At 44.6% G+C, this 27,764-nt stretch overlaps 1 protein-coding gene across 11 annotated transcripts in view; it reads left to right on the forward strand.

The window, feature by feature from the left end:
- FGGY (FGGY carbohydrate kinase domain containing) overlaps positions 1-27,764 on the forward strand; it is a 433,138-nt gene that overhangs the window by 15,980 nt on the left and 389,394 nt on the right. For 10 of the 11 annotated variants that reach the window (XM_053575374.1, XM_053575375.1, XM_053575372.1 and 7 more), the window contains exons 2-4: positions 401-477; positions 6,416-6,630; positions 20,823-20,934. In XM_053575374.1, coding sequence (XP_053431349.1) covers positions 6,430-6,630; positions 20,823-20,934 — 313 coding nt within the window. In that variant the 5' untranslated portion in view covers positions 401-477; positions 6,416-6,429. The remainder of the gene's footprint in view (positions 1-400; positions 478-6,415; positions 6,631-20,822; positions 20,935-27,764) is intronic. The other variant, XM_053575373.1, reaches the window with a different exon arrangement.

A 27,764-nucleotide genomic window follows, 5' to 3' on the forward strand; every position in this document is an offset into this window, starting at 1 on the left:
TCCCCTTGTACCAGAAGACTGAAAAAGAACTGGGGAGGGGGCCGTTGGAGACAGCTTTTCACCGGGAGAGGACAGTGCCTGTTAGCAAGCAGTTCTGTTCACTTGCGTGTTGTTGGTGGAGCTTATAGAGAACCAACTCTAATCGCCAAATGAGCTCTTCTCCTATTGTTCCAAATTTTCTCACCATCGTAGAGCATGTGAGATTTGTTGAAAGTGGTCCTTTCTGTTAAAGAGACTGCAGTGGACAAGCTTAGCTCATTGCTTATCTTTTTCTTTGCAATCTTACCAACCCCCTGATTGCAAGGTAACTAATTAAATAAATTATGTGGGGCTTGTGTACATGAGCTCCCAGCAACGTCCAAAGATCAAAGTTGACAGAGGACATTGAATTCCTTCCCAGGTCCCTGGAGCACTGTTTCTGTGGGTTGTCACCAAGTCTGTCCTAGAGGAGCAGCTCCTTAAGAAACAGGCCATAAGGTAAGCTCAGCCACACTGGAGGGCTGTAGACCTGGAAAATAGTCTTTTAGGAGGAAGAAGGGGGAAAATGCCAGAGCAGTCCCTACGTGGTCAGTATCTGTAGCATGTACCCACTTCTTAGGATTGCCGAAATCCTTTTGCAAAGAACAGCCTCCGATTCCCAGGCCCGCCGTTCCTTTCTCACGCTACATTTGAGCAGCTTGCATCTTGTTGAAGAATCAGCCGTGAGGTCCATGTTTTCCTGTGGCACATTTCTAGTAATATTTATACAGGCTATTATTTAATGAACTGTATAAATATTTATCACATAGAGCAGTCTTTTGGTCGTAAATGGGGACTGAACGTCAGTCCATGCTGGGACGTGGACAGGTGGTTGTGTCTGCCCTTGGAAACACCTTGTGGAGGGAGAGGTCAGCTGCTTGCCAGGGTCTGTGCAGCTCAGCCCGACTTTCCCGCTGTTGTTTTTCTTCCTCTTGGCCATCCCTAGTCCATGTCCCCATTTCTGTGTGCCTGACCCCCCTCCCTGTTTTCCTAGCAGCTGTTTTCCTTTGCAGCGCATTCATCTTTGCCTAAAACCAGTGAAATGAAACTACAGTTCCCACTCTAACCACTGGTAATGCAAGCGATACAGACTCATCCGTGAATCCCAGCCCAGCCCCCTGCCTCTGTGCTGCGTGACTTCAAACAGCTATATCTCTGAGGATGGATCTCAGTATCCTTCAGGGGAAGTGGGGTTCCTATCACCTGCCTCCTAGGGTTGCTGTGAGGATTAAATGAAATCATGATGTTGTGCAGAGCAGAGCTCAGTGAATGCTGCTGTTGTTGTTCCTGAAGAAGTTAGGAGAGGATTTGGTTTTCAGTTTTGGCTCAGCATTGTGGAAAGGGCCCTCAGCTTCCATGAGAGGCAAGGGTTCAAGTCCTAGTGCTGCTGTTTACTGTTTGTGTGACTTTTGGCAACTTACCCCCACCCCGCTGAGGTGTGACGTGGCCGTAGGTTTACCACCCTTCTTGGGTTTCCATGAACGGGGAAATGATTGACCTGATGAGGATCCTAATCCTTTTTTTTTTTTTGAACAAACTAGAAAAGGAAATAATGTTTTTCATTTTGTGGTTACTTTAGTTTTTGAGTCTAAGAGATACTGGTTGAATAAGGTTTGGAGTCCAGGTCACAGCAGATTGTACTTACGACCCCGGGGCCTGGGCACGGGCCGGGTTGGGGAAGGGCAGGGGATCCGTGTCGCAGACAGTCCTTGGTCGGTTGGGCTTTTATAACTCAGAGTTGAGTTTCAGGGAAGCTGCCCAAGGCTTGAACATCCTTGCTTTCAGGCTCTAGGTGCGCAAACAATCACAAAGTGATAGCTTAAAACGATTGTGATGGGAAAAATGGCAAAATATATGAGTAGGATCTATTTCATAGAAAAATATGAGCTGGGAGGAGTTTGTGAATGGTGCTGGGAGCATTTGATGATTTCCTTGGCCCTATAGATTTGACTCTTCTGAATGGTGCCTTGGTTGTATGTTATAGAAGTGTCCACAATCGAGGAAGTGTCAGCATTGCGGAAGGGTCAGTCTCTGAAGGTGAGCATCCTGGGTCCTGACTTAGCTGATCTTAGGCATAGTAGGTGGGGTCCCTAGCAGAGCCCCGGCAAACAGGCATTTAATATGTGGAACAATATTTGGGGGCAGCAGAGCATCCTGAGAAAGGTTATGGACTGTGATGTCAGAGTATTGCTTCTGTAGGACATCCTGGAGCAAGTTACTTTAGCTGTCTAGGACTCACTTCCCTTATCAGTAAAATGGAAATGACAGTGGCTATTGTCTTCAAGAACTGTGGTCAGGATTAAGAGTGGCATTGTAAGCAGGCCATTCAGCAGAATATCATATACATAGCAAACAGAATACTTTTCATTATTTACCCAGTGATGGGTTTTAAGGATAGCTGTTCATTCACCGAGTCACAAGGACTTACTGAGTCGTTGCTGTGTTCCAGGCACTGGGCCTGTCGCAGTGACACAGGCAGCAGTTAGAGTAAACCATCTAATCATGAAGCTCCTTTCCCTCTGTGAGGTGGGGGCTCTCCTGAGGGGTGGGCTCTTTCCTGGGTTCAGAAACCAGAACTGGAGCAAGCCCAGGCCCAGCTGTGGAAACCTGCCTCTTAGATTTTACTGGAGAGGAATCAGGAAGTGGGGTAGTGGGTGGGAAGATGATGCGCTCCCTGCGGAGGAAGATGGGGTCAGACGTGAGCAGCTCAAGCGTGAGGGCCCAGGCCAGGCCATGGGGCATGTGTCCAGTCACTGGGGCTGGGTGGGGGTAGAGACAAACCTGGGTGCTGGCTGGCCAGGTCTGTGTAAGCCAGAATGTTCCTGCTGAGCCTTCATTTCCTACTCACTTCTTTGTTTCTCCTTATGTGTTTAGAACAGTCTTGCAAAGTTCTAGTCCAGGTCAAGTGCTATTGGCAGGCTGGGATCAGCACCCCTGGGGGCCGTCACAGTGAAGATAGTGAGAAGCCTAGAGGGCATCCCAGGTTCAGTAAGAGGATGTGGATGGTTGGTAGATGGAGAGTGGGACAGCTGGCTTGGTCTGTCTACCTCTTATTTGTAGGTAAAGAAAATGAAGAAGCTCCGAGCCAAGGGATTATTCCTGTTTTGTCAGCCTGATGCCTGGTATAATCTGTGTTTCTTCAAGTCTCAGATATCACTGGTTGCAAGATGCACCATTGTTTCAAATACCACTAAGAACAAAGGAGAATGCTACCAATTAACCACGAGATGCCGTTGATTCTTAAGATTCATCCTGAATTCAGAAAAGTTGCTTGTGAAACAAATGATTGCCCCAGGATTAATAAAATTAATAAAATTAAAAACATGTGGTGGTAAGCAATCAGTAAGTATTTGCTAACCAGATGAATGAGACTCTAGAGCCGTGTTGTCAGCCTTTTTTAATCTCACGGCACATTCAAACCTATAGTTAAACTTATATGGTACACTTATGTTGATTAAAGAAAAGTAAAACAAAAGAATAAAAAAACATACTTACTATGCCATGAAATTCTTTGAAAAATAATTTATTAGTGGTCTTCAAAAATTTTTGTGGCACACCAGTTGAGAATCACTGCTTTAGAGATTAGAATAAAACACTAGTGCATGTAAGTACAAACGTAGAGATTGAAACTAGGAAGGCATGAAACTCTTCATCCTTGTTTTCTGTTAATTCATGGATTCAGTTTATTCAGTAAACCGTTTACTGAAAACCAACTATGTGCTAGGCACTGTGCTTGGAGCTGGGGATTCAGAAATCAGTGAGTTCCTCTTTTCAGGGGCAGGCCAGCAAGGGAGGCGCACATGGAAACAAAAAAGTTTCAACCCAGAGTGCCAAATCTTAAAAGAAACTAGGGACAGAATACTCTGTTGGCATCCTTTGTCCGAGTGCAAGGGATGGAGAAAGACAAGGAAGTCTTCCCCAAAGAGGTCATGGCTGAGCTGGGCTTTAAAATATAAATCCGTGATCACCAAGCAGATGAGGAGAGGAGGGAGTTAGGAAAGGATGAGCATGTGATGGGGGAGGGCTGTAAGACGGGGGCCCTTGAGAGCCAGAGAGCAGTTTGGGAGGGCGTCAGGAGCTTGCAGTGAGAACGGGCAGGACTGTGCTAGGTGGGGCTGGACGGCAGGCAGAAGGAAGCTCCTGGAAGGCCTGAGCTGCGGTGCTGGGGGCCTTAGAGTGTCTCACCCGTATGCTGGTGATTTTCAGTCGTCTTAAGAAAGGGCAGATTTCAAAAATAATTTATTAGTGGTCTTTAAAAAGACCCTCAGAGGGACTGCTGGAGGAAGGGCTAAAGGGTAGGGCAGGGGTGGTCTTTGCTTCAAACAAGAGCAGCTCTGCTTTTATCTGTTCTATTTAAATTTTCTTCAAGTGAAGGGAAGGTTTGCCTGTGAATGAATACAAGAATGAAGGATTTGACAATTGGTGCTCATGGTCATCTGGTGTCCCTGAAGGATGTGAGTGAGAAGCTGAGGAGGGAAGATGTGTCCTGGCAGTGGTGCTCTGAAGCATGGATGAAAAACATCGAATATTATTTCTATAGTTTCCCCATTTTCTTCTTCACCTGCCAGTCAGCTGTAAAGCCAAGAAGGGGACCCACATGGTTGGGAAACTGTTGTGATTAATTCAGAAGCAGTCACCGTCAATGAAGTTGGGTTTTGTTGTAGTTTTTCTGTACTGGCATAAATAGCCAGCAAGCAGTAACTGAACGTCTGCTAGCTGGTTTTGTTTTAGGATCCCCTGGTGTGACTTGGCTAAGGAAACACTGTCTTTCTGGAGTTGTAGGGTGCAGGACGCTGCTTAGGTTGAAATTAGATGCTGGGGGCTAAGATTGTCCTAGCTCACCTGGCGAGTTGTAGTGTGTGAAGGCTTGTTCTTATTCTTTGAAAGGCCAATTTTGAAAATAAAAACATCTGTGAAATTCTGTGTCACGTGGGCTAATCTGACCGAAGGGAATTGGAGCCGCCGTGAAGGCCAGAGAATTCCTGAGTGTTCTCTGGTCAGATTTCTTTGTAACTCACCAGGGTTCTGTAAGGAAAACAGATTGTCTAAATAATTCCTGATCCTCTCTCCTTCGGGGTTCTGCCAGTTCCCAGCCACTTCATGATGTGGCTGCAATATGTTAGCCTTTTCTCCAAATCTAGACGCCAGCTTGTAGAAAAGAAGGAAAGAGCAGGATTGCACAGATGGGGGACTTCAGGTCCTGGCCGTTCCTCAGCGAGGTTGGTAAGTCCCTTAACTTTGCTGAGACCTCTTTCTCCATCAGTAGAATGTACATCGTTAAATAATGTACAGCTCCTTCTGAGTGTGTGGACCTAACATTAAGCAAAAAGTTACTTATCTCTTATCCCCTTGATCAACTTTAAAACAGAGATTTAAATCCACTCCCCTCCTGGAGTGGTAGTGAGTGGAGGGAACCTAGGTACTTTTCACAGGGCTTGCATGTGACAGGTTCTCGGCTGATAATGTGTTAAATGAATGACTGGCTAGGAAACTAAGATTCTTTTCAGAAGTGTTACCAGATGAAGAGGGTCCTGCTGCCTTGCCTGTCCCTGTCAGCCAAATGCATAGACGGGGATTAGTTCCAACTAGCTTTATTGTCAGAAGGCCAGCAATTCTGGAGAATGGCAAGAGTGGTTTGCTGATTCTGTTCTATCCCAGTTATAATTCTAATAGTTTTTATAATGAGAATACAAGGAAACAAACCTAGAAAATTTTAACTTTATCTGTTGGGAAGTAACATCAAAGTCATCTCCATTCAAACAACACAAAATGTTTAAACAGCACAGAGGTAATTTTTATTTGTAACAAAATATCTAAGAGAATTATTAAAACATCTATCGTCAAAGCAACCTTTATCTACCCATATCACAACACCTGTTGTCTGTGTGTGACTGCTTCCTCAAGTCCCCTGAGGCAAACATCCTCGTAAACTTGGAGAAGCCTTCCCTAGATGATTGGGAGGCTGTGTGGGGAAGGCTGCTCAGACGAACTCAGCTTCGCAGGCCACTTTCTGGCTTCAGAGCTCCGGCTCCTGTCCTGGTTGGTTCATATCCACCGAGAGTAAACTCATTTCTTTTGCCCCCAGAGTCCGCGTTCTCTTACCACCCTGTATTTGCCGACAGCACTCATCACTGCTCTGCTTAAATAATTACGTAAATACTTAATGTCTGACTCCTTAACAAGGATGGAAACTCCGCGTCTGAGGCAGCTTGACCCACCACCTAGCTCAGGGCCCACCAGAGTACTGTGAGCACTAGGAATTTTTGTTGGATGACCAACTGTAAAACAGATTTAAATCCACTAGGCAGCTGCACTTCTCATCTCCTGCTTTCAAGATACTTTGTGACTATCCTTCAGATTGGCTTGGTCTTCACACCGTGTTGTTTGCTCCTCACAGGCAGAGGGACTGCGATGTCTGGCAGAGAACCGGGACCAGCAAGGTACTACGTGGGCGTGGACGTTGGAACAGGCAGTGTCCGTGCGGCTCTCGTGGACCAGAGCGGGGTCATTTTGGCTTTTGCAGACCAGCCAATTAAGAAGTGGGAGCCCCAGTTCGACCACCATGAGCAGTCCTCCGAGGACATCTGGGCTGCGTGCTGTGCTGTCACAAAGGTATGGATGAAACTGGGTTCCCACCTGTCGAGTTTGTTGGGTGTCCCCTGGTGCCATGGACTATCTTGGGGGAAATTTTAGATGCAGAGGTGAGCAAGATGTAGGCCTGGCCTTTGGGTTGCTCACCATATAGTGGTAGAACCTGATAAGCAGCTAAAATATGATTTGGTAAGAGCTGGAAGCAAAGTAGCTGTGGCTGGAGCTGGGCTAGTGCTGGCCTGAGGGGCCCAGGGAAGATGTGGGCCCTCTGGTGTGGAAGCAATCGCTGCTGATCATAGCCAACACCTGCCTCGTTTTTATTACGTGACAAATGCTGTTCTCTTGCATCGTGTAGTTGAGAATAGTCCTGCCACCCCTGCTCTACCGAGGAGATGGAGGCTCTGAACGGATGGCTAACTTACCGTTACAGGTCAGACAGTATGTAAGTGGCAAAGGTGGGCCTGAAACCTCAGCTGTCTTCAGAGCCGCACACCTATTAATCAGCAGACTCTCCTGCCTCTCAAGTGGACAAGTTAGGGGAACTGCATTTTGGGCAGAGGGAACAGCATGAGCAGAGGCATGGGGGCAAGAAAACATGGTGTGTTCCGAGAAAGCCAGGGAGTTAGGTCAGACTAGGCCATCTCTGATGTGTGCCAGACGGATGTTCATCTTGGCCTTGGGATGGATTCAGCCTGCTGGGCAATACCCACTTCATTTGTAAAGTTTCACTTGACCGTTGGTTTTATATCCTGGTGGTCAGGAATGGCCAAGGTCCTTCTGTGCTTTTATCCAGAGAGAAATATAAAATCCTGGATTTCGTCTTTTCCCTGTTCCTAGTTTAGTTCCTTAAATATTCATGAGATGCTTGGTAATTTGCAGATGGACAATTCACCATTCTGTCCCTATTGATCAGGCTGTTTAAACTTTAATGAGCTCTGGGCTGCTGTCGGTGCCCCCGGAGAAGAAGGCAGAGAGAGGGGGAGAGGGGGTGGGCAGCACGCGGCATTATACCAGAATGAAAGAGGCATCTTCTCTTCTGCCTGTTTAATTTTCCTCTTCCCTCCCCCTTTTTAGCCTCCACCCTGGTGAGAATCTTTTACTCTTTTTGCCTTTGGGTCTTCTTTGTTCTTCTAACATATAGCCTCGCTTGCCATTAAGAAAGCATCAAGGAAAATATATAATTCCCTGATGAAAAGGTACTTTAAAAAAGGTCTTCTCTAAGTACAACTTGCTTTAATGGTAGATTTTTAATCATCTCCCAGCGGCAGCTAACTCTTCGCGTGTTTGAGCCCCATTAGTGGTGTAAGTGCTGTGGGCGTTTATCCTTAGCGATGTCGTCTCTCTATAGCAAACCCGAGGAAAGCTCTTGGGTCTTAGCTCATTCCCCTGACTTGGAGGATGGCTGTGTGGCCGTGTGTCAGAAGCCACCAGATAAATATGACATATCTACTCTGAATATCACTGCTGGGTGACGTTTAGGAGAGGAATTTTTATTTTAGAGAGGTGGCACAGGATATGGTGATGTTGCAGCGGTTCTTAGCCCGTGGGTCGCGACCCCTTTTTAACAATGAAAAAACACTGCGGCATTAGGAGGATTGAGAACCACTGTGTTAGAGAGCGAGCCCGCTGCCACAGAGCACTGGTTCTGGGGCCAGACTGCCTGCATGGATGTTCCAGTTCTGACATTTATGAGTTGGTGATCTTGGACCAGTGTCTTAATGTTCCTTGTACCCACTCCTGTAGGATTGTTGTAGGATTAAAGGTCCTGGTGCTGTCTGGAGTTGTGCACTCACTGTGTTACCCAGGATGGTGCCAGGGGTGCCATACAGGAGAAGTTCTTGGAAGAGAATGAATTTGTCAGATAAAATACTGAAAAGCCAACGTCTTTTCGGGGGGCAGGCAGCTTCGTGCAAATATTCACTCCCTTTCTAGTTCAGGTTTTTTCCATGTCAAACTCTGAGAAGCAGCAGCCCAGAGCAAAGGGCAGCATAAGGTATATCCCAGCCCGTCATCCTTTCTTTCTCATTGACTCCAGGAAGTGAGAGCTTGAGAGCAGTTGTATGACTTCATTTCCCCTACGTGGGTCCCAATGCCTGAGAGGAAGGTGTCCCTTAGTACCCCGTTTCCCTGAAAATAAGACATCCTCCTAAAATAAGACCTACGTACAGGACAGTTAAGACATCCCCTGAAAATAAGACCTAGCGCATCTTTGGGAGCACACCTTAAAATAAGACACTGGCTTATTTTTGGGGAAACAGGGTAACAGCAGTAATAATACTGTGGTGGTGAGGACCATGGTGACAGCTGACAATTCCTGGGCAGAATCATGCTCCTGTGCTGAGTAGTTTATACCCATCACTTCATTTTATCTTCCCAACGATAATCTTTGAGGTCATTTTTATTATTCTCTGTTTGAAAGATGAAAAAATCGTTTTTCAGAGTTTCAGTAACCAGCTCAAGGTCTCATACTGAGTAAGAGAAAGGCTGGGCCACGCTTCTGCCCCCACGGCTGCCCTCCTGCCCTGCCCGCTCCACACGTCCCTGATTGGAAATTGTGTGAAGCCACCCGCGTGTTTTAGATTTGTCACTACATGGGGCACCATGAGCTCACCCTATTAGTTGTGTAGCCCACTGGATTATAAGTGCCTTCACTTGGCTCTCTTCTCAGCTGGGAAATGTGGGCAGGGGTCGTATCTTATTTATCTGTATTTCTCTGGAGTGCCTCATAATATGCTCAATTAATGTTTGCTGAGTACATGAATGAAGGTAATATCTGTTGTTTACATCGTCTGGGATACTCTTCTTTTACCTGCTCAACTGCTGGATGCCTCGTAAGGTGACCTTGAACAGTACTTCCTCCTGAGAGCCCTCCTTGATGACTTCTAACAATCCATGCCTGTCCTGGCCACTCAGAGGAGAGAGTGAGAGAAGCCCCTCTCTGTGGCTCATCTTCACCTGCGTCTATCCAGCCCTTACCATACTGCATTTTAATTGTTGGCTTATGTGGTGCCCTTTCAGCCATGAGTTGAGCTGTGGGAGAGATTCCTCTTTGTATCTCTAGCGTTTAACATATTGCCTGGCACAGATGAGGTGCTCAATTGATGGTGGTTGGATTAATGTCACTTGGAGCTAAACTCTGACTTCCCTCATCTTGTTTCAGTGTCGTTGATCGTGGGGTAGAAGAACAACTACTTTTCTTCCTATTTGACATGTGGCTGAATTGAGGCTCTGAAAGTACTAAGTAATCTTTGAGGTCATTTTTATTATTCTCTGTTTGAAAGATGAAAAAATCGTTTTTCAGTACTCTGAAAGCACTAATATCAGAGACAGGACCAGAACCCTAGTGAGACGACTCTGTAGTCCCCTCTCTTTCTTATTCCCTAACTGCTCCTAAAATGGTTGGGTTGTACTAGCTTGGTACCTCGTTTGTCTAAGTTTTATGGAAAGCCGCCTAGAGGTCATACATGGTCCCTGATTTTAAAGGCTCCTTTTGGAGTCACAAAGCTTGGGTCAGTCCAATAAGGTGAGAGTATTACACATTTTTGTACGATTCATACCGAAATTTAATGAGGGCAGAGGAGAAGGGGAGCTGGAGGAATCATCTAGCCAACAGGTATCTGTTCGGTGTCATTCTTTTATTTGGTCTGCAAACATTCATCGAGCACCTGCTCTTTGTGAGCACCCAGGCACATATGGGAGAGGAGTATAATAAGTTCTCTGCCCCTAAAGGTGAAACAGCTTAACTGCATGGGAGAAGAAAACAACACACATAAAGCCAACGTCCTTTTGTTCTACCTGTACGGGTAATGGGTGTGGGGAAAAGGTGCAGAAGAGGGAGCATCCTCTGTGGGGTTGAGCGTAGCGTAATGTTGGCCTCTCACATTTGTAGAATCACTGTAGTTTTCAGACTACTTTCGTTTCCCTTTGACTGCCATTTCAGGGTAAGTAGAGAAAGGGTGGTTATCACCCCTTGACGGTTGAAAAACCAGGGGCCCGAGAGTTAAGTGCCTTTTCCAAAGTCACCCAGGTAGTATGTGATAAGCCTGAACTCGCATGGGTCAAATCTGTGTTTTCTCTCCTCCTCCAGCCCCATGTATCTTTCCCTTCTACCTTCAGGAGTATCCAACCTTTTGACTTCTCTAGGCCACACGTTAAATACATAAACACTTATGAAAGCTGATTAGTTAAAAAAAAAAAAAAGATCCATGCATAATTTTTGTGATAATCCACTACCACAGATAAGCAAAAGGTCCTCGCGTAATCCGCATGCTGGCCGCAGGCCGCAGGTTGGTCACTGTTATTCCAAGAGCCTAACTAATGGCCTTGAGTTTGCTGTTCCCTTCTCTTACCCATTCTCCTTCTTGCAGATGGAGTCGATCTGTTTTGCTCTAATATCACCCTGGTGGTGTCACTCCTTCCTTAGAACCTTTCAGTAGGATCACCCACTGCGGGCATACCTCAGAGATACTGTGGGTTCCGTTCCAGGCCATTGGGAATATTGCAATAAAACAAGTCATGTGAATTTTTTTGGTGCTATAGCATTATTTCTAAGAAACAATCTACATACCTTAGTTTAAAAAATACTTTATTGCTAAGTAAAAAATGCCAATGCAGTGAGCACGTGCTGTTTGAAAATGGTATCCATAGATGTGCTCACCTCGGATTGCCACAAACCTGGAATTTGTAAAAAAAATGCAGTCCCTGTGGAGTATAGTCAAGGGACGCGCAATGACGGGGGTGTTGCCTGTATGGGGTAGAACTCAGAATCCTTGACGTGGCCTTCAGGGCCCTACGTGGTCTGGTCCCAACCTGCCCTCCTGGGTCATCTCAGGATGCTCCTCCTGCATTCCAGCCACACCTTCCTGCGGTCACACCCTCAGACATGTGCTGCTCCCTCTGGCCTCAGAGCTTTTACACAGATTTATTTCTTCATCTGCACATTCATCCTGCTTTCCACCAGCACAGGTAACTCCTGCTCTTCCTTAGATCCGCAGTATCCAATACAGTAGTGGCTAGCCACACGTGACTACTTAAATTAATTAAAATTAGATGTAATTAAATATTCCCTTCTTTTGCACTACCCATATTTCAAGAGCCCAATAACCACATGTGCCCCGTGGCTGCTGAACTGGATACCACACATGCGGAATGTCACCTTCATTGCAGAAAGTTCCATTTGGTAATGCTGCTCTAAATGTTAGTTCAAAAGTCAGTTCTTCAGGGACGAAGCCTCTGCTTGCCTGATGCTACCTCCAGCTAAGTCTTACTTCATTTATTGAATTTCTTCATAGTACTTTGTAGATTTCTTTCATGGAACACCGTCTGGTTTGCGAATCATTAATTTTTTCATTAACAGCTAGTAAAATAATTATATACATCAACAAAATAACATAAATAAAATGAAATAAATACATAAATAATAAAGTCACTCATCTTCACTCCTAGATTTTACGAAGGGCGGTTGCTGTGTTTTGCTCACCCAGAGCCTCATATACATTAGACTCAGAAAGTGTACAAAGAATAAATGATCAAAGGAAACCAGGACCTCCCTATCCCTACCCAGTCTAGAGAACTTGAGGAAGGATTTTGGGTAGAAAATGGCAGTGGAGTACTCTTAAGAGAGGACAGTCAGAAATGGGGGAATAGACAGGACACAGATGCTGGAGAGGGAGTGTTGAGGATCCAACTCTGGCTGGAACAGGTGGTTTTTCACAGGAAGAAGGGGAAGGAGGTTGGAATTGACCATAGAAAAGTGGTTCTCAATCTTCCTAATGCCTCCTACTGCCGCGACCCCTTAATACACTTCCTCATGTTGTGGTCACCCCCAACCATAAAATTATTTTCTTTGCTACTTCATAACTGTCATTTTGCTACTGTTATGAATCATAATGTAAATATCTGATATGCAGGATGTATTTTCATTGTTACAAAGGGGTCGTGACCCACAGGTTGAGAACCGCTGCCATAGAGGCAGATGTGGGATCCTGGCCCTGAAGCTAATAGGAGCTCTTCTAGAATCATCAGGAGTTTTCATTGGACCAATCTGGCAAAAAATTCAGAATGGTTTGGAGAGAATAAAAACTAAACACTAGCATGTCGGTTAGGAGGCGGTTTTGTTGTTCTGAAGAGTTTTAGAAGCTGGTATTTTTTTTGAACAATAAATGGGGAGGCCTGGAACCACGTCTGTCTTTCTCAGTGTGTGGCCTCTATGCCTGGCCGCGTAGGTGCTTAATAGTAGTATCTTTTTAATAATGAATGTCTGGATTAGAATAATGAATGGCAGAGGAAGAAATCGGAGCCATGAGACAGACGCTTTGGGGAGGAAGGGCTCAGTGGACTCCGTGACAATGAAAAGGAAGGAGGTAGAGTTTGTTTGAGGTGCAGTTCTTGGCAGACTATTGGGGTCTGCGATGTAAATGTGAATGTTTGGCCTCTGTTTCTTCATCTTATTCTCAATGGACACCACCATACCTATGCTAAGTGCTACATGGGTAAATTTTCAGGACTGGATTCATTTATTGTATTGTATTTTATTTTTTTGAGACAGAGTCTCACTATGTCATCCTGGGAAGAGTGCTGTGGTGTCACAGCTCACAGCAACCTCAAACTCTTGAGCTTGAGGGATTCTCTTGCCTCAGCCTTCTAAGTAGCTGGGACTACAGGCGCCCACCACAAGGACTGGATTTATTTATTGCCCCAGTCCCTAGAACAGGTTTTGCTAAATTGACTGCCTCCAGGGCCAGCCAGGTAATGCAGTCCCTGCACAGGCTGGATGAGGCCCCTTGCTGGTCTCTGTGTCTGCTGTTCCCTTGCCTGGGACAGTCTTTCCCCAGATTTCCAAAGGGCCCACTCCCATGTCCTTCAAGTATTTCCTCCAATCTCACCTTCTTCGCAACCTCGTCCCCCTTCTCTGGCATTCCTGATCTCCCCAACTAATCATTCTCCAGGACACTATACCTATACTATATAATTTATTTGATTTATTGGCTATTGTCTATTCCTACTAAAATGTAATCTCTCAGAGATAAAAGTGTTTTTTTTTTACCCCTAATGTTTTATTCTCCATTGCTTCCCAAATACCTAGAAGAGTACGTAGCCTGACCCTAAAAGGGTCTTGATTATGTTTGCTATGGACTGAGTGAGCGAGTGAATGAATTGTGGGGGAGAGGAAGAGAGGGAAGGAGCCTGAGGGAGCTGAGATTCATAACTCCACACACACCCCCAAAGCTGACAAAGGCATTCCAATCAAGATTTGAAAGAGTCTCCTCAAGATTTGAACGCTCCTGTGAGCTGGATTCTGTCTGGGAGACCACAGGCTTTGACCCTTGCTCTAAACCAGTGGTTCCAACCTTCCTAATGCTGCAGTATATTTTCATTGTTAAAAAGGGGTCACAACCCACAGGTTGAGAACCACTGCTCTAAATAGAGCTAAAGATAGAACCAGGTATGCACCTGACGTTCCAGCTCTCAGTTTGGAGTGTTTCTAGGGAACACTGTCTCTCCACCCAGTGTGGCAGAGACTGCTGACTCAAAGCGCATGCAGGATTGAACCAGCTCCCACAATGAGAATGAAGCCATACACAATCCTTTCCCCAAATATTTGTCTGTTGCCCCATAGCTACGAGTTGACGGTTGGTAGATATGGACCAGGTTACGAAATCAGGTTGCAGGAATCTTTCTCTTGAAATTCTTTAGAAAAGCAATGTGCTTTTTCTCTAGCCAGGGAAATTCTCTTGAGGCCAGGCTGTTGGGATTGAGTTTAGTAGTCTGTTTTCTTCTTCCATTAATGAGAATATAAAAAAGAATCCTCGGTTCAGCAGTTCAAGCCTCGGGGCCTCTGGTAGGGTCCTGACAACCATCTTTCTGGGATGGATTAGGTGAAGATGGGGGTGGTGCTCAGCCGTGGCTATGCATGATTGTGAGGCCTTTCCCTGTAGGGCTAGGAAAATAGTAGTGGCTGCCCAGCAAAATCAGGCTTAAATGTATGTCCTAATTATTCTTCCAGGGCCTGTGAGAGGTCTCTGTTTTAGAGATTGAGACACTGAATCTTTGTGACTGAAGGCCATTGTCAGAATACAGACCTCTTCAGAATAGATTGTAGGAAATACTTTGCTTACTCCTACTGGAATCACTAACCCCACAATTCCTTTGTTGTTGTTGTTGTTGTTGAAAGAGTCTCACTCTGTCATCCTGGGTAGAGGGCTGTGGCATCATAGCTCACAGCAACCTTAAACTCCTGGGCTTAAGCGATTTTCTTGACTCAGCCTCCTGAGTAGCTAGGACTACAGGTACCTGGCTCATTTTTCTATTTTTAGTATAGACGGAGGTCTTGCTCTTACTCACGATGGTCTCGAATTCCTGAGTTCAAGTGATCTTCCCACCTTGGCCTCCCAGAGCGCTGGGATTACAGGTATGAGCCGCTGTGCCTGAATACCTAGTTACTTTTGTAAAGATTCAAGTCTATCCAGTTGTTTTCAATTGCTATTCCTTCTGCCTGTCACTTTTTATATGTGCTTTGATGACACAGAGACCATGCCATACTTTGTATATAAACATAGTTAGTATGGCATTGAGTGGGCTTTCTATTCTTTATATTTCCTATGAAGGTTTATTGGTTTCAAAGCACTTGCAAATCTATAGAATCCTTTGATCCTCACCTGGGAGACATCTCTCACTCTCAGGAAACTGAGGGGTAGAGAGGTGATAAGGTTGGTGTAGGATTACCTGACCGGGAAGCGGTGGAGTTGGGACCAGACTGTGGTTCTTTGGACACCGTTTCCGGTGTTTGTTTCTACTCCTAAGCTGCCTTGCGGAATGGAGATTTTTTGAGTTATCTACATTTTCTTACCCAGTTTGGGGCCTATGTGAGGTAGGCTTGTCCAAGTCAAGCGTGCACTCTCTGGGCCCGGGGGCCAGTCCGGCCGTGTACCAAGTAGAAGTTAGGCACAGCTGATGATTGATTGACAGCGCACCTGTTCATGGAAGATTTGAAGCAGCTAATTTACTCTAATGAAAGATGCTGTTTATTGTGCACTGAATGCCGGATGTTGAGCTGATAATATCTTACTTTGCTGGATTCTCATAATTTCACTGACAAATGCAAGTATGAGTGATAGCCATGTGCTGCCTAGGGTGCTGGCTCTCTAACTTCCTAGGGGGCTGGCTCTCTAACTTCCTAGGGGGCTGGCTCTCTAACTTCCTAAGGTGCTGGCTCTCTAACTTGCTAGGGTGCTGGCTCTCTAACTTCCTAGGGTGCTGGCTCTCTAACTTCCTAGGGGGCTGGCTCTCTAACTTCCTAGGGGGCTGGCTCTCTAACTTCCTAGGGTGCTGGCTCTCTAACTTCCTAGGGGGCTGGCTCTCTAACTTCCTAGGGGGCTGGCTCTCTAACTTCCTAGGGTGCTGGCTCTCTAACTTCCTAGGGGGCTGGCTCTCTAACTTCCTAGGGGGCTGGCTCTCTAACTTCACAAAGTTATGTAACTGATAAATGGCCGAGCCTGATTTCAGACTCGGGCAGTCTGGTCCTGAAACCATTGCTCATAGTTCCTACCTCACGATGTCCAAGCCAAGTTGGAAGGACATTCCAGGCAGAGGAGCCTGTAAGTGCTGTGGAAGCAGGAACCGGTCAGGCAGGAGAGGACGGCAATAGCTGGAACTGGGTAAGCCGCCCTCCGTCACATAGCCAGCGTGACAGAGCTGGGGTTTCATTTCAGGTCACTGTGACTCATTGTCACGAGGCTGTGCTCCCTGTCAGGGAATGGGCCTTATACTCTTGCATGTTTAGAGCAGTAAAGCCATACGGGATGCTCACCTGGGCCTGTGGGTCACAGGTGTTCCCAGCAGACCTTCTCCCTTAGAGCACATGTCCTCTCCACAGGGTGAGGACAACCTGAAATGCTCTGATGACAGAGGCAGGCGGTATGGTGAAAGGAAGGAACCCAGGCTCTGACTCCTGACTCCGCCACCTGCCGGCTGTGTGACGCGGGCCAGTGCCTTCGCCTCACTGTGCCTGTCGCTCACCCTTCTCTTCCCCAGTTGTTCACTTGTTTTATATTAAATCTTTCTTTTGGGGGCTTTATAAGGATTAAATAAGATGATCTATGGAAAGCACGGGGCACATCGTATGCTAAGATGCTCGATGTGTGTAATGTTTACTGTTAATATTCTTAAAAAGTGTTTTTCTTTGTTATAAATCTCTAATAATTATGTGTAACTCTTGTTTAAGCAACGTGTTAAAAAGTAAGAAACGGAATTCTAAGTTATAGTCTTGGTATTCCCAAATAAAAAAAAAAGAAGGGTTGGGCGGCACCTGTGGCTCAGTCGGTAAGGCGCTGGCCCCATATACCGAGGGTGGTGAGTTCAAACCCAGCCCTGGCCAAATTGCAACAAAAAAAATAGCCGGGTGTTGTGGCGGGCGCCTGTAGTCCCAGCTGCTCGGGAGGCTGAGGCAAGAGAATCGCTTAAGCCCAGGAGTTGGAGGTTGCTGTGAGCTGTGTGAGGCCACGGCACTCTACCCAGGGCAATAAAGTGAAACTCTGTCTCTACAAAAAAAAGAAAAAAAGAAGGGTTATAAATGTTAAGGTGAATTTCACCTTGGGGATGGACGTTTTGGGGTTGACGTCTATGGGATAGTAAAGGTTATCGTCATATTTTAAGTTAATAGAAACCATATGGTCACTCATGCTTTTTCAAAGAAGGAAACTGTAGAAATAAAAATAACAAGTATAATTAATCAATAAATGTATTATTCTACAGCTTTGAACATCACACGAACAAATGAAAAATCTCCTAACTCCCCCAAATGCAGTTTCTCCCTCATAAGAATAAGGAAACATATTTTTTTAAACTTTATTAATATCTCATGGGTGTCTATTTTATAGCTCAATTTGTTTCTCTAAAAAAATGTTTAACAGTGTAAGGCATAATTTATATACCATAAAATTTAGTCACTGTGAATGTGTAATTTAATTATCTACTGATTTATACATTTGTGCAGTCTTTACCATACTCCAATGTAGAAAACCTTTATTGCTCTAAAAGTGTTCTTATACCTGTTTGCATAATCTCTAACCTCATAGGTAACTGTTTATCTGCCTTCTGTCTTTAGAGTTGCTCTATAAAGGGACTTTTGTAGGAATGAAATCACACACCATGTGTTTTTTGGTGCCTATGACTTTTCACTTAGCCCAGTGTTTCCAAGGATCAACTGTGCTGTTACACCAGCGGTTCCTGCTTCTTTCTTGCTGAATAGTATTCCATTGTATGGACATACCATGCTTTGTCTAATCTTTTGTTAGACTATGATGGATATTAGGTTTGTTTCTAGCTTGGGGATATTATAAATAGGTCTACTGTGACTATTCACATAAAATCTTCATGTTTACATATGTTTTTACTTGGCTTGGGTAGACACCTAGGAGTGTAATTGCTGGGTTGTGGGTAAGTTACAAGGTGGCGCCTGTGGCTCAGTGAGTAGGGCGCCGGCCCCATATACTGAGAATGGCAGGTTCAAACCCATCCCCGGCTGAACTGCAACCAAAAAATAGTCGGGCCTTGTGGCAGGCGCCTGTAATCTCAGCTGCTCGGGAGGCTGAGGCAGGAGAATCGTGGAAGCCCAAGAGCTAGAGGTTGCTGTGAATCCTGTGACATCATGGCACTCTACCAAGGGTGGTAAAGTGAGACTCTGTCTCTACAAAAAAAAAAAAATAAATAAAAATGAAAACCTGCTGAAGTTTTTCTTAAGTTACATTGTCTACTTTTCCCACAATTCTCTGACACTTGGTATCACCAATTGTCGTGGTAAATGTAGCTGCTCTACATTTGTGTGTGGTGTATCTCATTGTGATTTTAGTTTGCATTTCCTTAATAACTGATGATGTGGAGTTCTTTCTCATGTGCATGTTGACCATTTGTGTATCATCTTTGGCACAAGTGTCTCTTTAGGTCTATGCCCGTTTTCCAGTTGTGTGGTTTTTTTTTTTTTTTTTTGGGTAAGCATTCTTTATAAGAGTTCTTCATATATTCTAGATGTAAGTATATTATCAGATGTATGATTTGTAAATATTTTCTTCCAGTCTATAGCTTATCTTTTCATTTTATAATCATTTCTTTTGAAGAGGAGAATTTCAAAATTTTGATGAAGTCAAATCTATCAATTATTTTCTTTCATAGGTCTTACTTTTTAAGAAATCTTTGTCTAACGCAAAGTCATAAAGATTTCCTTCTCTTTTTTTCTACAGATTTTATAGTTTTAATTTTTACATTTAGGAATATGATACAATTTGAGTTAATTTTTGTACAGGGAGTGTGAGTTAAGAGTTAAAGTTCTTTTTTTATGTAGTCATTTAGTTCTAGCAGTACCAATAGTCTCTCTTTTCCCCGCTGAATTGTCTTGGCACCTTTATCAAAAATTAATTGGCCATAAATGTTTTGGTTTGTTCCTTATATTCTATTCTGTTCTATTGATTTATACATTTATACTTATGCCAACATTACATTGACTTAGTAATGCTAGTTTTGTAGTAAATTGTTAAATCAGGTGGCATAAATTTTCCAAGTTTGTTCATCTTTTTTCAAAAGTGTTTAGGCTCGTCTGTGACCTTTGCATTTCTGTATACATGTTAGGAATAGCCTGTGGGTGTTACCAAAAAAATAAGAAAATAAAATCTACTAGGATTTTAATAGAAAATATGTAGATCTTTAGATTAATTTGAAGAGATCGCCATCTTAACAATGACGTATTTCCATTTTATGAGTATGGTATACTTCTACAATTTAGCTTTTTATAGCAATATTTGGTAGTTTTCAGGGTAAAGGTTTTGACTTTCTTTTGATAAATTCATTCCTGAGCATATTAGTCAGAGTTCTCCAGAGGGATGGAATCAATAGGAGATGCATATGATAGGAGGAAAATTGGCTCACGCCGTTAAAGGTGAAGACCCACACCAGGCCGTCTGCAGGCTGTAGAGTGAGAGAAGCCTGCAGCACGGTTCCCAGGGAGGCAGGAGCTTTGTGGAGTCCAGATCTGAAAGCCTCAAAGTTAGGGAAGCTGGGAGCACAGCCCCTAGTCTGAGACCAAAGGGCTGAGAGCCCCCATGGGCTGTGGGTGCAAGTCCCAGAGTACAAAGGCCAAAGAATCTAGACTCTGATGTTCATGAACAGCAGGAAAAAGGCATCCTGCCCCAGAAGGGAGAGAGTGGAGGAAGCTAAACACTCTGATACTCCCTTCTTCTGTCTGCCTTGTTCTCCCGGCCTGCCAGCTGATTGGATGGCACCTGCCCACCCTGAGGGTGGGTCTTCCTCTCCCGCGTGTGTCGTTCTCTGGAAACACCATCACAGGCAGAACCAGAAACGATGCTTTACCAGCCACCAGGCATCCCTCAAGCCAGTCAAGTTGACACCTAATATTGGCTAGACAAAAAAGAATATGAAAGGGATCTACAAAAGTGGCTAGGACTGATAAGCAAGTTTATTAGATTACAGGATGCAAGATTAACATACAAAACCAATTGTATTTCTTTGTGCTAGCGACTACATATCAAAAATGAAATTAAGACAATCATCCCATTCATAATAGCATCAAAAGTAGCACTTTTTGGGCCCCATCATGATGCCACATGGGTGGCTGAGACAGGAACACACTTGCTTTCTGATGGTTCAATGTACAAAACTTTGTTTTGTGTGCAAAATTATTAAAAATATTCTAGAACATTACCATCAGGCCACGTATATAAAGTGTATATGAAACGTAAATGAACCTCATATTTAGACTTCGTTTCAATCTTCAAGATATCTCATTATGTATATGCAAATATCCAAAATGCAAAAAATTCTGAAATCTAAAACATTTCTGGTTCTAAGCCTTTTGGAGAAGAGATAGCAACTTATACTATTAATCTTTTACGTTTTTGTCAATATGAAAAGCAAAAATTGTGGTATATTTTTATTTGCACTTAATTGTAGTTGAGAATATTTTCATATGCCCTCCGACCATTTCTTTTTATTTTATAAGGTGACATTTTGAGTTCTTTGCTTAATTTTCAATTGGTGATTATTTTCCTATTTTTAGGATCTTTTGATATTTTAGTGATAATAACTTTTATCTGTTTCATGTTATGATCTTTTTTCTTTTTTGTCATTTATTCTAGTCGTAATTTATCTTTAAAGCATTTCAAACCCTGGTGTTCTGATTTATGCTTTTGTTTGTTTTAAAACAGAAAGTTGTACAAGGGATCGATTTAACCCAAATCCGAGGACTTGGGTTTGATGCCACATGTTCTCTGGTTGTCCTGGATAAGCAGTTTCGCCCTCTACCAGTGAACCGTGAAGGTAGGACCCTTCCTCTTCCTTTTCCTGGTGATGGGAGACTGGTTGGGGCAGACTTGGTTGATGGATTCAGAGAATCCAGGTGGAACTTGGGCCAGGCATTTCTTGCCTCTGACAGGGAGATTCAGAGGTAGAGGGAAGGGGACAGAAATCGTGTCCCAGAAGTGAAAACGTTGGACAGTAACTGGCATGAGCATGGTGGTGATGGAGCTGGGTTAGGGGAGACTTGGCTTCACAAAGCATGGCAGCCACAGCAGAGAGCCTGATGAATTAAGACACAGGGTCATTAAATCAGAGTGAGTGGCCGGGAAGCAGACAGGTGGTTTGGATGTTTCTGGGAAGGCAGTGTCAGGGCCTGCAGCTGCTGTGTGTGTGAAGTGCCTATTCCATGTTTATTTGAGTGGGGGAGACATGTCCTTTTAAAGGAAATGGAACAAGGTAGATAGGACCATGTACGTGGGTCATTATGAAAGTTTTGAGATACACAAAAATTAAGAAATGTAAAATCTTTGAGGACAGAAACAAATGAAGCCCTCCTAGTAACACCTGTAAGCTGAGTAAGATGAAATGTGCATGGGTGAGTCAAAAGGATACTGTCAGCTGTGTTTCTAGGAAGTGAGCTAAGGGACCATCACACAACCTGTTTTGGGAACTTTCATCGTGACCTGTGTATCCCATAGAAGTTAGAAACGGATTGCTTCTCTCTTTTCAATAGTCAGACCAAGAGTTGTTCACATTTGCTCATGTTGTTCTAATAGAGATTGTGACTACAGAAATGTAAAGTGCCACTTGGGTCTGCCCTCGAGATTGTTCACAGCAGGCGAGGTCATGTCTCTCTGGGGGACTTTAGCCAGCAATGCTAGCAGCGGGTTTGCATTCAAAGTCTGCAGTCGTCAGGTAGGTGATTCAAGTGAGTAAAATGAGTTAGGTTTGAGAACAAAAACAGCACATGTGCAAAGATAAATTTCAGTCAGTATTTAACCTTGTAATGAGTGTAAGACATTAGGGAGTGATGGAGCCTGGGTGGACTGGAGATTACAGCTCTATCTAAACGGGGGTGGCTCTAGGCATTGTCATTCAGCTGTTGCCAAGATAGCAACCATTGCAAACATGTTTAGTACTAGATGCTGTTTAAGAACCTTTGTTCTGGACCTTGCTGCAGCAGCACCTTTCTTAACTGTTGGCTGAGACATGGTAGAGCACAGTTGGACACAACAAAACCGGAGTCAGGCAGGGACTGGCTTGCAGTTCTGCTGTTGCCGAGCTGTAACACCTTGGCTGAGTCCCTTAAGTCTGCATGTCACTATTTTCTCCTCTGAAAGAACTGGAGTCCTGAAGCAATAAAACTTTGCTGTGAGAATTAAGTGAGAATCTAACCCTGAAAATGCTCAGGAAGTGTCTTTGATCAGATTTTCAATTTTTCAAGTGAAAAGAGTATGTTCCACTAACTTCCATGGCCCTAATGCATGAAATGGTGATTATTATCATAAAAATGACATGTGCTGAGAAGGTGTGCAAACAGATGAGTGATTAGAGCACAGTGGTAATGACAACTATCTTTTATACACACACACACACATGCGCGCGCGCACACTCAGACACACATACTCCTCCCCACCCCTTCCTTCTTGCCACATTTATTACAGCTATGATATGCCAAGGTCTGCCTTATGAAGTGCCGGGGCTTCCAAGATGAATCTGTGTGACCCTTATTCTCAGTGGCCATTCGCTTGCCCCGTTGGTATTGTTCTGGCCCAGGGCAGGGCAGGGCAGGCTCAGTCTCAGAGTCCAGAGAAGTGAGCAGTCTTGAGCAGTCAGACTCAGCTCAGTGGCAGCAGCTGTCTCTGATTGATGGCAAGGTGTGTCGGGCCTGGATCTGGCCTCTTTGGGGGAGCTGTCAGGGCTTCCTTTATTGGCTTTACTTAAGTAGAGGTCAGGCGATTGTCCACTGGGGCTGCTGTGTGTCAGGTGTCTCTTGCTACTGATAGTGAGAGTTAGAAGTGGCACGTGGAGGCCAGGGATCCTGTCTCAGAAGTTAGAAGCTTAAGGGGAATAGGAAGAGACTTGGCTCCATAAAACCACTGTAGCGAGCCTGATTATGGGTGGGACTTTAAATGTCAGGAGTCCTGTTTCACGGAATCTGTACCATCTGATCTACTGAAGTATACGTTTGTTTTCCCCCCTCTGGTTGTGTGTTAGCATCATCTGGAGATCTTTTTCAAAAATCACCACTTCAGGCTAGACCCAGTGGCTCACACCTCTAATCCTAGCACTCTGGGAGGCTGAGGAGGGCGAATTGCTTGAGGTCAGGAGTTCAAGACCAGTCTGAACAAGAGTGAGACCACCCTCCCATCTCTACTAAAAATACACATAATTAGCCAGTCATTGTGGTGGGTGCCTGTAGTCTCAGCTACTCTGGAGACTACAGAGGCAGGAGGATCTCTTTAGTCCAGGAGTTTGAGGTTGCTGTGCCATGACACTCCAGCCTGGGCAACAGAATGAGATTCTGTCTCAAGATAGAAATAAATGAATTATAAAATGTAATTGGTAATTTAAAAAATTACCAATTCATTGGCCTTAACCCCAACATTTGTATTCAGTTGGCTTGGGGTAAGGCTAGAACGTTGCTAATTTTAAAATGTTTCCTTGGAAATTTTGGTATGTAGAGACTCAGGGGGCACACATTCATGGACAGTTAAAATACTAGGAACAGCATGCTTGAAGTGGGAGAGGAAAGGGCCGGAAGCCATCTTTGTTTTCATTGTAGGTGCAATGGCCTCCTGTTAACAGGCCCTCGATTAAGAGGGTAGCTCAGTTACATCCCTAATTATAAGTGTTGAAATAACTGGGTTCTACCGAAAAGGGTAGACTGTGCCCGTTCATCCCATGCGTCCAGCTGCAGGTGCCCTCACCAATTTCTTACCTTTCAACAGATTGTATGAAGGTTAGATTTTATCTGACCTGGATTATGCTGTGCTAGAAAATGAAATTAGAATCTAAAGGTACTTGAAAGCATCTCTAAGGACCACCTCTACCTGTGTGGCAGTGACCAAGGCCTGCTTGGTTAATGGGGGTGATTGTGAAGAGCAGAGAGTGGAATTGGGGAGGTTACAGACTACCCCAGTCACCATTAGAACCAAACCAGATGGGCGGGAGCACTGCCATTGTTAGATGCTAACCCCAAAGCATGAAAAACAGACACTGGTAAGTTCAAGCAGAATAGTTTAGGAATAATAAGCGTTACCGTGTCATGAAACCATCTCATCATGGTCTATCTTTTCTCGTTTGATTCTTCTTCCTTGAAGATCATAGCAGTGCCGGGGTGGACAGCAGTGCAGGCGCTGGGTGCTTTCCTGCCCCCTGCAGCAGCCCATGGAGCTCAGAGCCCACTCTGTGGTGTCAGCCCAGCCAGGGGAGCCATTGGGAGGTGGAGGAACCAAAGTGATAACTGGGGCTGGGAGAGGAAGTTAAGACCTGGTCTCCTCTATGCACTAGAAGAGGATGTTAGATGTTTTTTTTTTGCTGATTCATAGTAATTTTCTCCCCTCTACTAGTATTCCTGGACCACATCTTAGTATTTCTGGACCACATCTCCCCTCTACTAGTATTCCTGGACCACATCAATATTCTTCAAAATATTTACCCTGGGGAAACTGAGGTAGCTCAAATTCCACTGTACCGAGTTGCTTCCAGTTGTCCTACAAGCTGACATCTTCTTGGCCTGTGCCCTGCATCTCATGCCGTCTCTGCTGTGCAGGACTTGTTTCCTCCCTCTTCTTTACCAGCAGCTTGTAGAAGTAAGTAAAGCTTTCCCACCTTTTGGAAGCTGTGTGCAGCCTCAGGCTCAGCTAATGAGGCCTTGCCTGCACTCCTCCACTGCGCTCTCACACGTGGTACTCCATTCTGGCAGTTAGTCAGCACACACTGAATGGACCGCAAGGCAGAGATACGTGCTCCTGGGCAGCCCGGGACCCAGGACTGCCTGCTGTGTAGCAGGTGCTCAGTAAGAGATTACAACTGTCGAGTTGTTTATTAGCGGTCTTCTTTAGGAACTGAGAAATATGTAACTTCTCAGGTTTTTTCTCAACCGAAAATTGTTCATTAATAATTCTAATAAATACAATAAAGTGAGTGATTCTGTACAATTTAGAGTCTCCCTCTGTCACCTTCGGTAGAGTACTATGGCATCATAGCTCACAGCAACCTCAAACTCTGGGGCTCAAGACATCCTTCTGCCTTAGCCTCCCAAGTAGCTGGAACTACAGGCACCTGCCACAATGCCCACCTATTTTTTTCTATTTTTAGTACAGGTGAGGTTGGTCTCATTCTTGCTCAGGCTGGTCTCGAACTCCTGAGCTCAAGTGATTCACCCGCCTCGTGCTGGGATACAGGATTCTGAATGATTTTCATTGTATTGTTCTGGCTACATTACGAGGGCCCTTTATGTAGAGGCAGGAGCAACTGATGGGTCTGTTTTTACTGTAGGTGGAAGTTTGGCAACAGGTAATTCTGCCTTGAAGCAACTGTAGATACATTGTGTATATATAGTTCAGAAACAACACTGATATTGTCTCCCTCAGCACCATCCCCCACACGTGCAGGTGTGCACACCCACCTCCTGACTCACTGATGGTTCTAGACTAGGACCGGACATCAGTATTTGTAGAAGTTACCCAAGTGATTCTCATATGCTACTGGTTTTGAGAACCAGAGCTTTGAGCAATACTGTTACACAGTAAAACCAGACTGCTGTTTAAAAAATTAGTTTCTGATGTCAGCCTGTGGAAGTCTCATATTGAGGCAGGTGAGTAAAAGCAGAGCTAAAGATCTGTCCTGGTCACTCTGTACAGGCATTAGCCAAACAGTCTGTAACACTCCCACCTCTAGGGCAGCAGATGTCTCTGTTATCTGTATATCCTTCCCTTGGTAAGTGCTGGGCCTAGATAGTAGCCTTGTAACTTCCTTAATCTTCCGTCGCCTTTGAGAACAGGTAGCCCGCCCAGTACCAGGGGCGCCGGCCAAGCTGACCTTCCCTTGAGTCCCAAGACTTTCATGTCTGTTGTGCCGCTCACATCTTTCACGACTTTTGGGTGTACCCTAAAAAATGTATAAAAGAAAGGCAAGAGATTAAGTCGGTTGGGCTCCGTTTTTAGGGCACTAGTCCGCCAAGTCTCCCGGCCGGAAAAGAAAGCTGCTTCCTCTTCCAACTGGTGCCTGGAGTCTTCTGTCTGCGTCGGTTTCCTGCTACAATATACTTTGTCTTATTCTCAAGACATTGCCATTGTTTTTAGAGCTTTTGTTAGACTTGAAATCTTTCCAGTTACCCAAGCCAGTGACAGAGCCCTTGCCTTGTTATGGGGCGGCGCCTGTGGCTCAGTCGGTAAGGCGCCGGCCCCATATACCAAGGGTGACGGGTTCAAACCCAGCCCTGGCCAAACTGCAACCAAAAAATAGCCGGGCGTTGTGGCGGGCACCTATAGTCCCAGCTACTCGGGAGGCTGAGGCAAGAGAATCGCTTAAGCCCAGGAGTTGGAGGTTGCTATGAGCTGGGTGAGGCCACAGCACTCTACCGAGGGCCATAAAGTGAGACTCTGTCTCTACAAAAAAAAAACAAAAACAAACAAACAACAAAAAAAAGATAACCTTATTTAGATATCTTCGTAGGTTGGCTTTTATAAAAGTTTTAGTATAAAAAATTCTTTTCAAAGATATAGAGGAGTAAAGAAAGTAAAATAGCCTCCTATCTACCTATACTGAGGATAAACAGTAAACTTTATTTGCATCAGATCATTTTTTTTTTTTTTTTTTGCAGTTTTTGCCCGGGGCCAGTTTTGAACCTGCCACCTCTGGTATATGGGGCCAGCGCCCTACTCCTTTGAGCCACAGGCGCCACCCTGCATCGGATCTTTTTTTTTTTTTTTTTGTAGGGACAGTCTCACTGTACCGCCCTCGGGTAGAGTGCTGTGGCATCACACGGCTCACAGCAACCTCTAACTCTTGGGCTTACGCGATTCTCTTGCCTCAGCCTCCCGAGCAGCTGGGACTACAGGCTTTTCTTTTCTTTTTAAGAAGTATTTGTAACTTCAGCCCATCCTTCCCCTTCCACCTCCTGCAGGTAACCATTCTGCTGTTCATAAAGACTTTCTTTGTGTGTGCTTTTACTATATACGTATACACCCACAACAACAAACAATATACAATTGTCCCTTATTATCCATGGGGGATTAATTCCAGGACCTCCCTCTGATGCTAGAACCCAAGGATGCTCAACTCTCTTCTGTGAAATGGTGTAGTGTTTACATATAACCTGCACATATTCTCCCTTATATTTAAGTCATCTCTAGATTACTTACAATACAATGTAAATGCTATATAAATAATTGTAATGCTATATAATTTAGGGAATAACGGCAAGAAAAGTTTATACCATGTTCAGTACTGATGCAACCCAACCACTTGCTTTTTTGTTTTTCTAAAAATACTTTTCATTCACAGTTGGGTTGGTTGAATCTGTGAATGTGGAACCCGCAGGGATGGGGGGAGGATGACGTTGTGTTTTGACACATCGCAGCTAGTGTCCGTAGTCATGTTAGTATGTGTGACTCTAGTTTATTCAAGTTATCAGTTTGTTTCTCCTCTACAGATCTGGTTCTAAAACACACTTTTTGCATTTCCCAGCTGAAGACCTTGAACATGTCTTCGCCCTCAGGAGTCTGTCATTAAGAAATGGGGATAGAAATACCCATATCAGAAGATTACTTTGAGGATTAAATGAGATAACATGTGTATAAAGTGTTCGGCTCAGGGCTAACATTATAAACATGCTCTCTTAG

This window comes from Nycticebus coucang, chromosome 22 (assembly GCF_027406575.1).
Source record: "Nycticebus coucang isolate mNycCou1 chromosome 22, mNycCou1.pri, whole genome shotgun sequence".
NCBI classification, from domain to species: domain Eukaryota; kingdom Metazoa; phylum Chordata; class Mammalia; order Primates; family Lorisidae; genus Nycticebus; species Nycticebus coucang.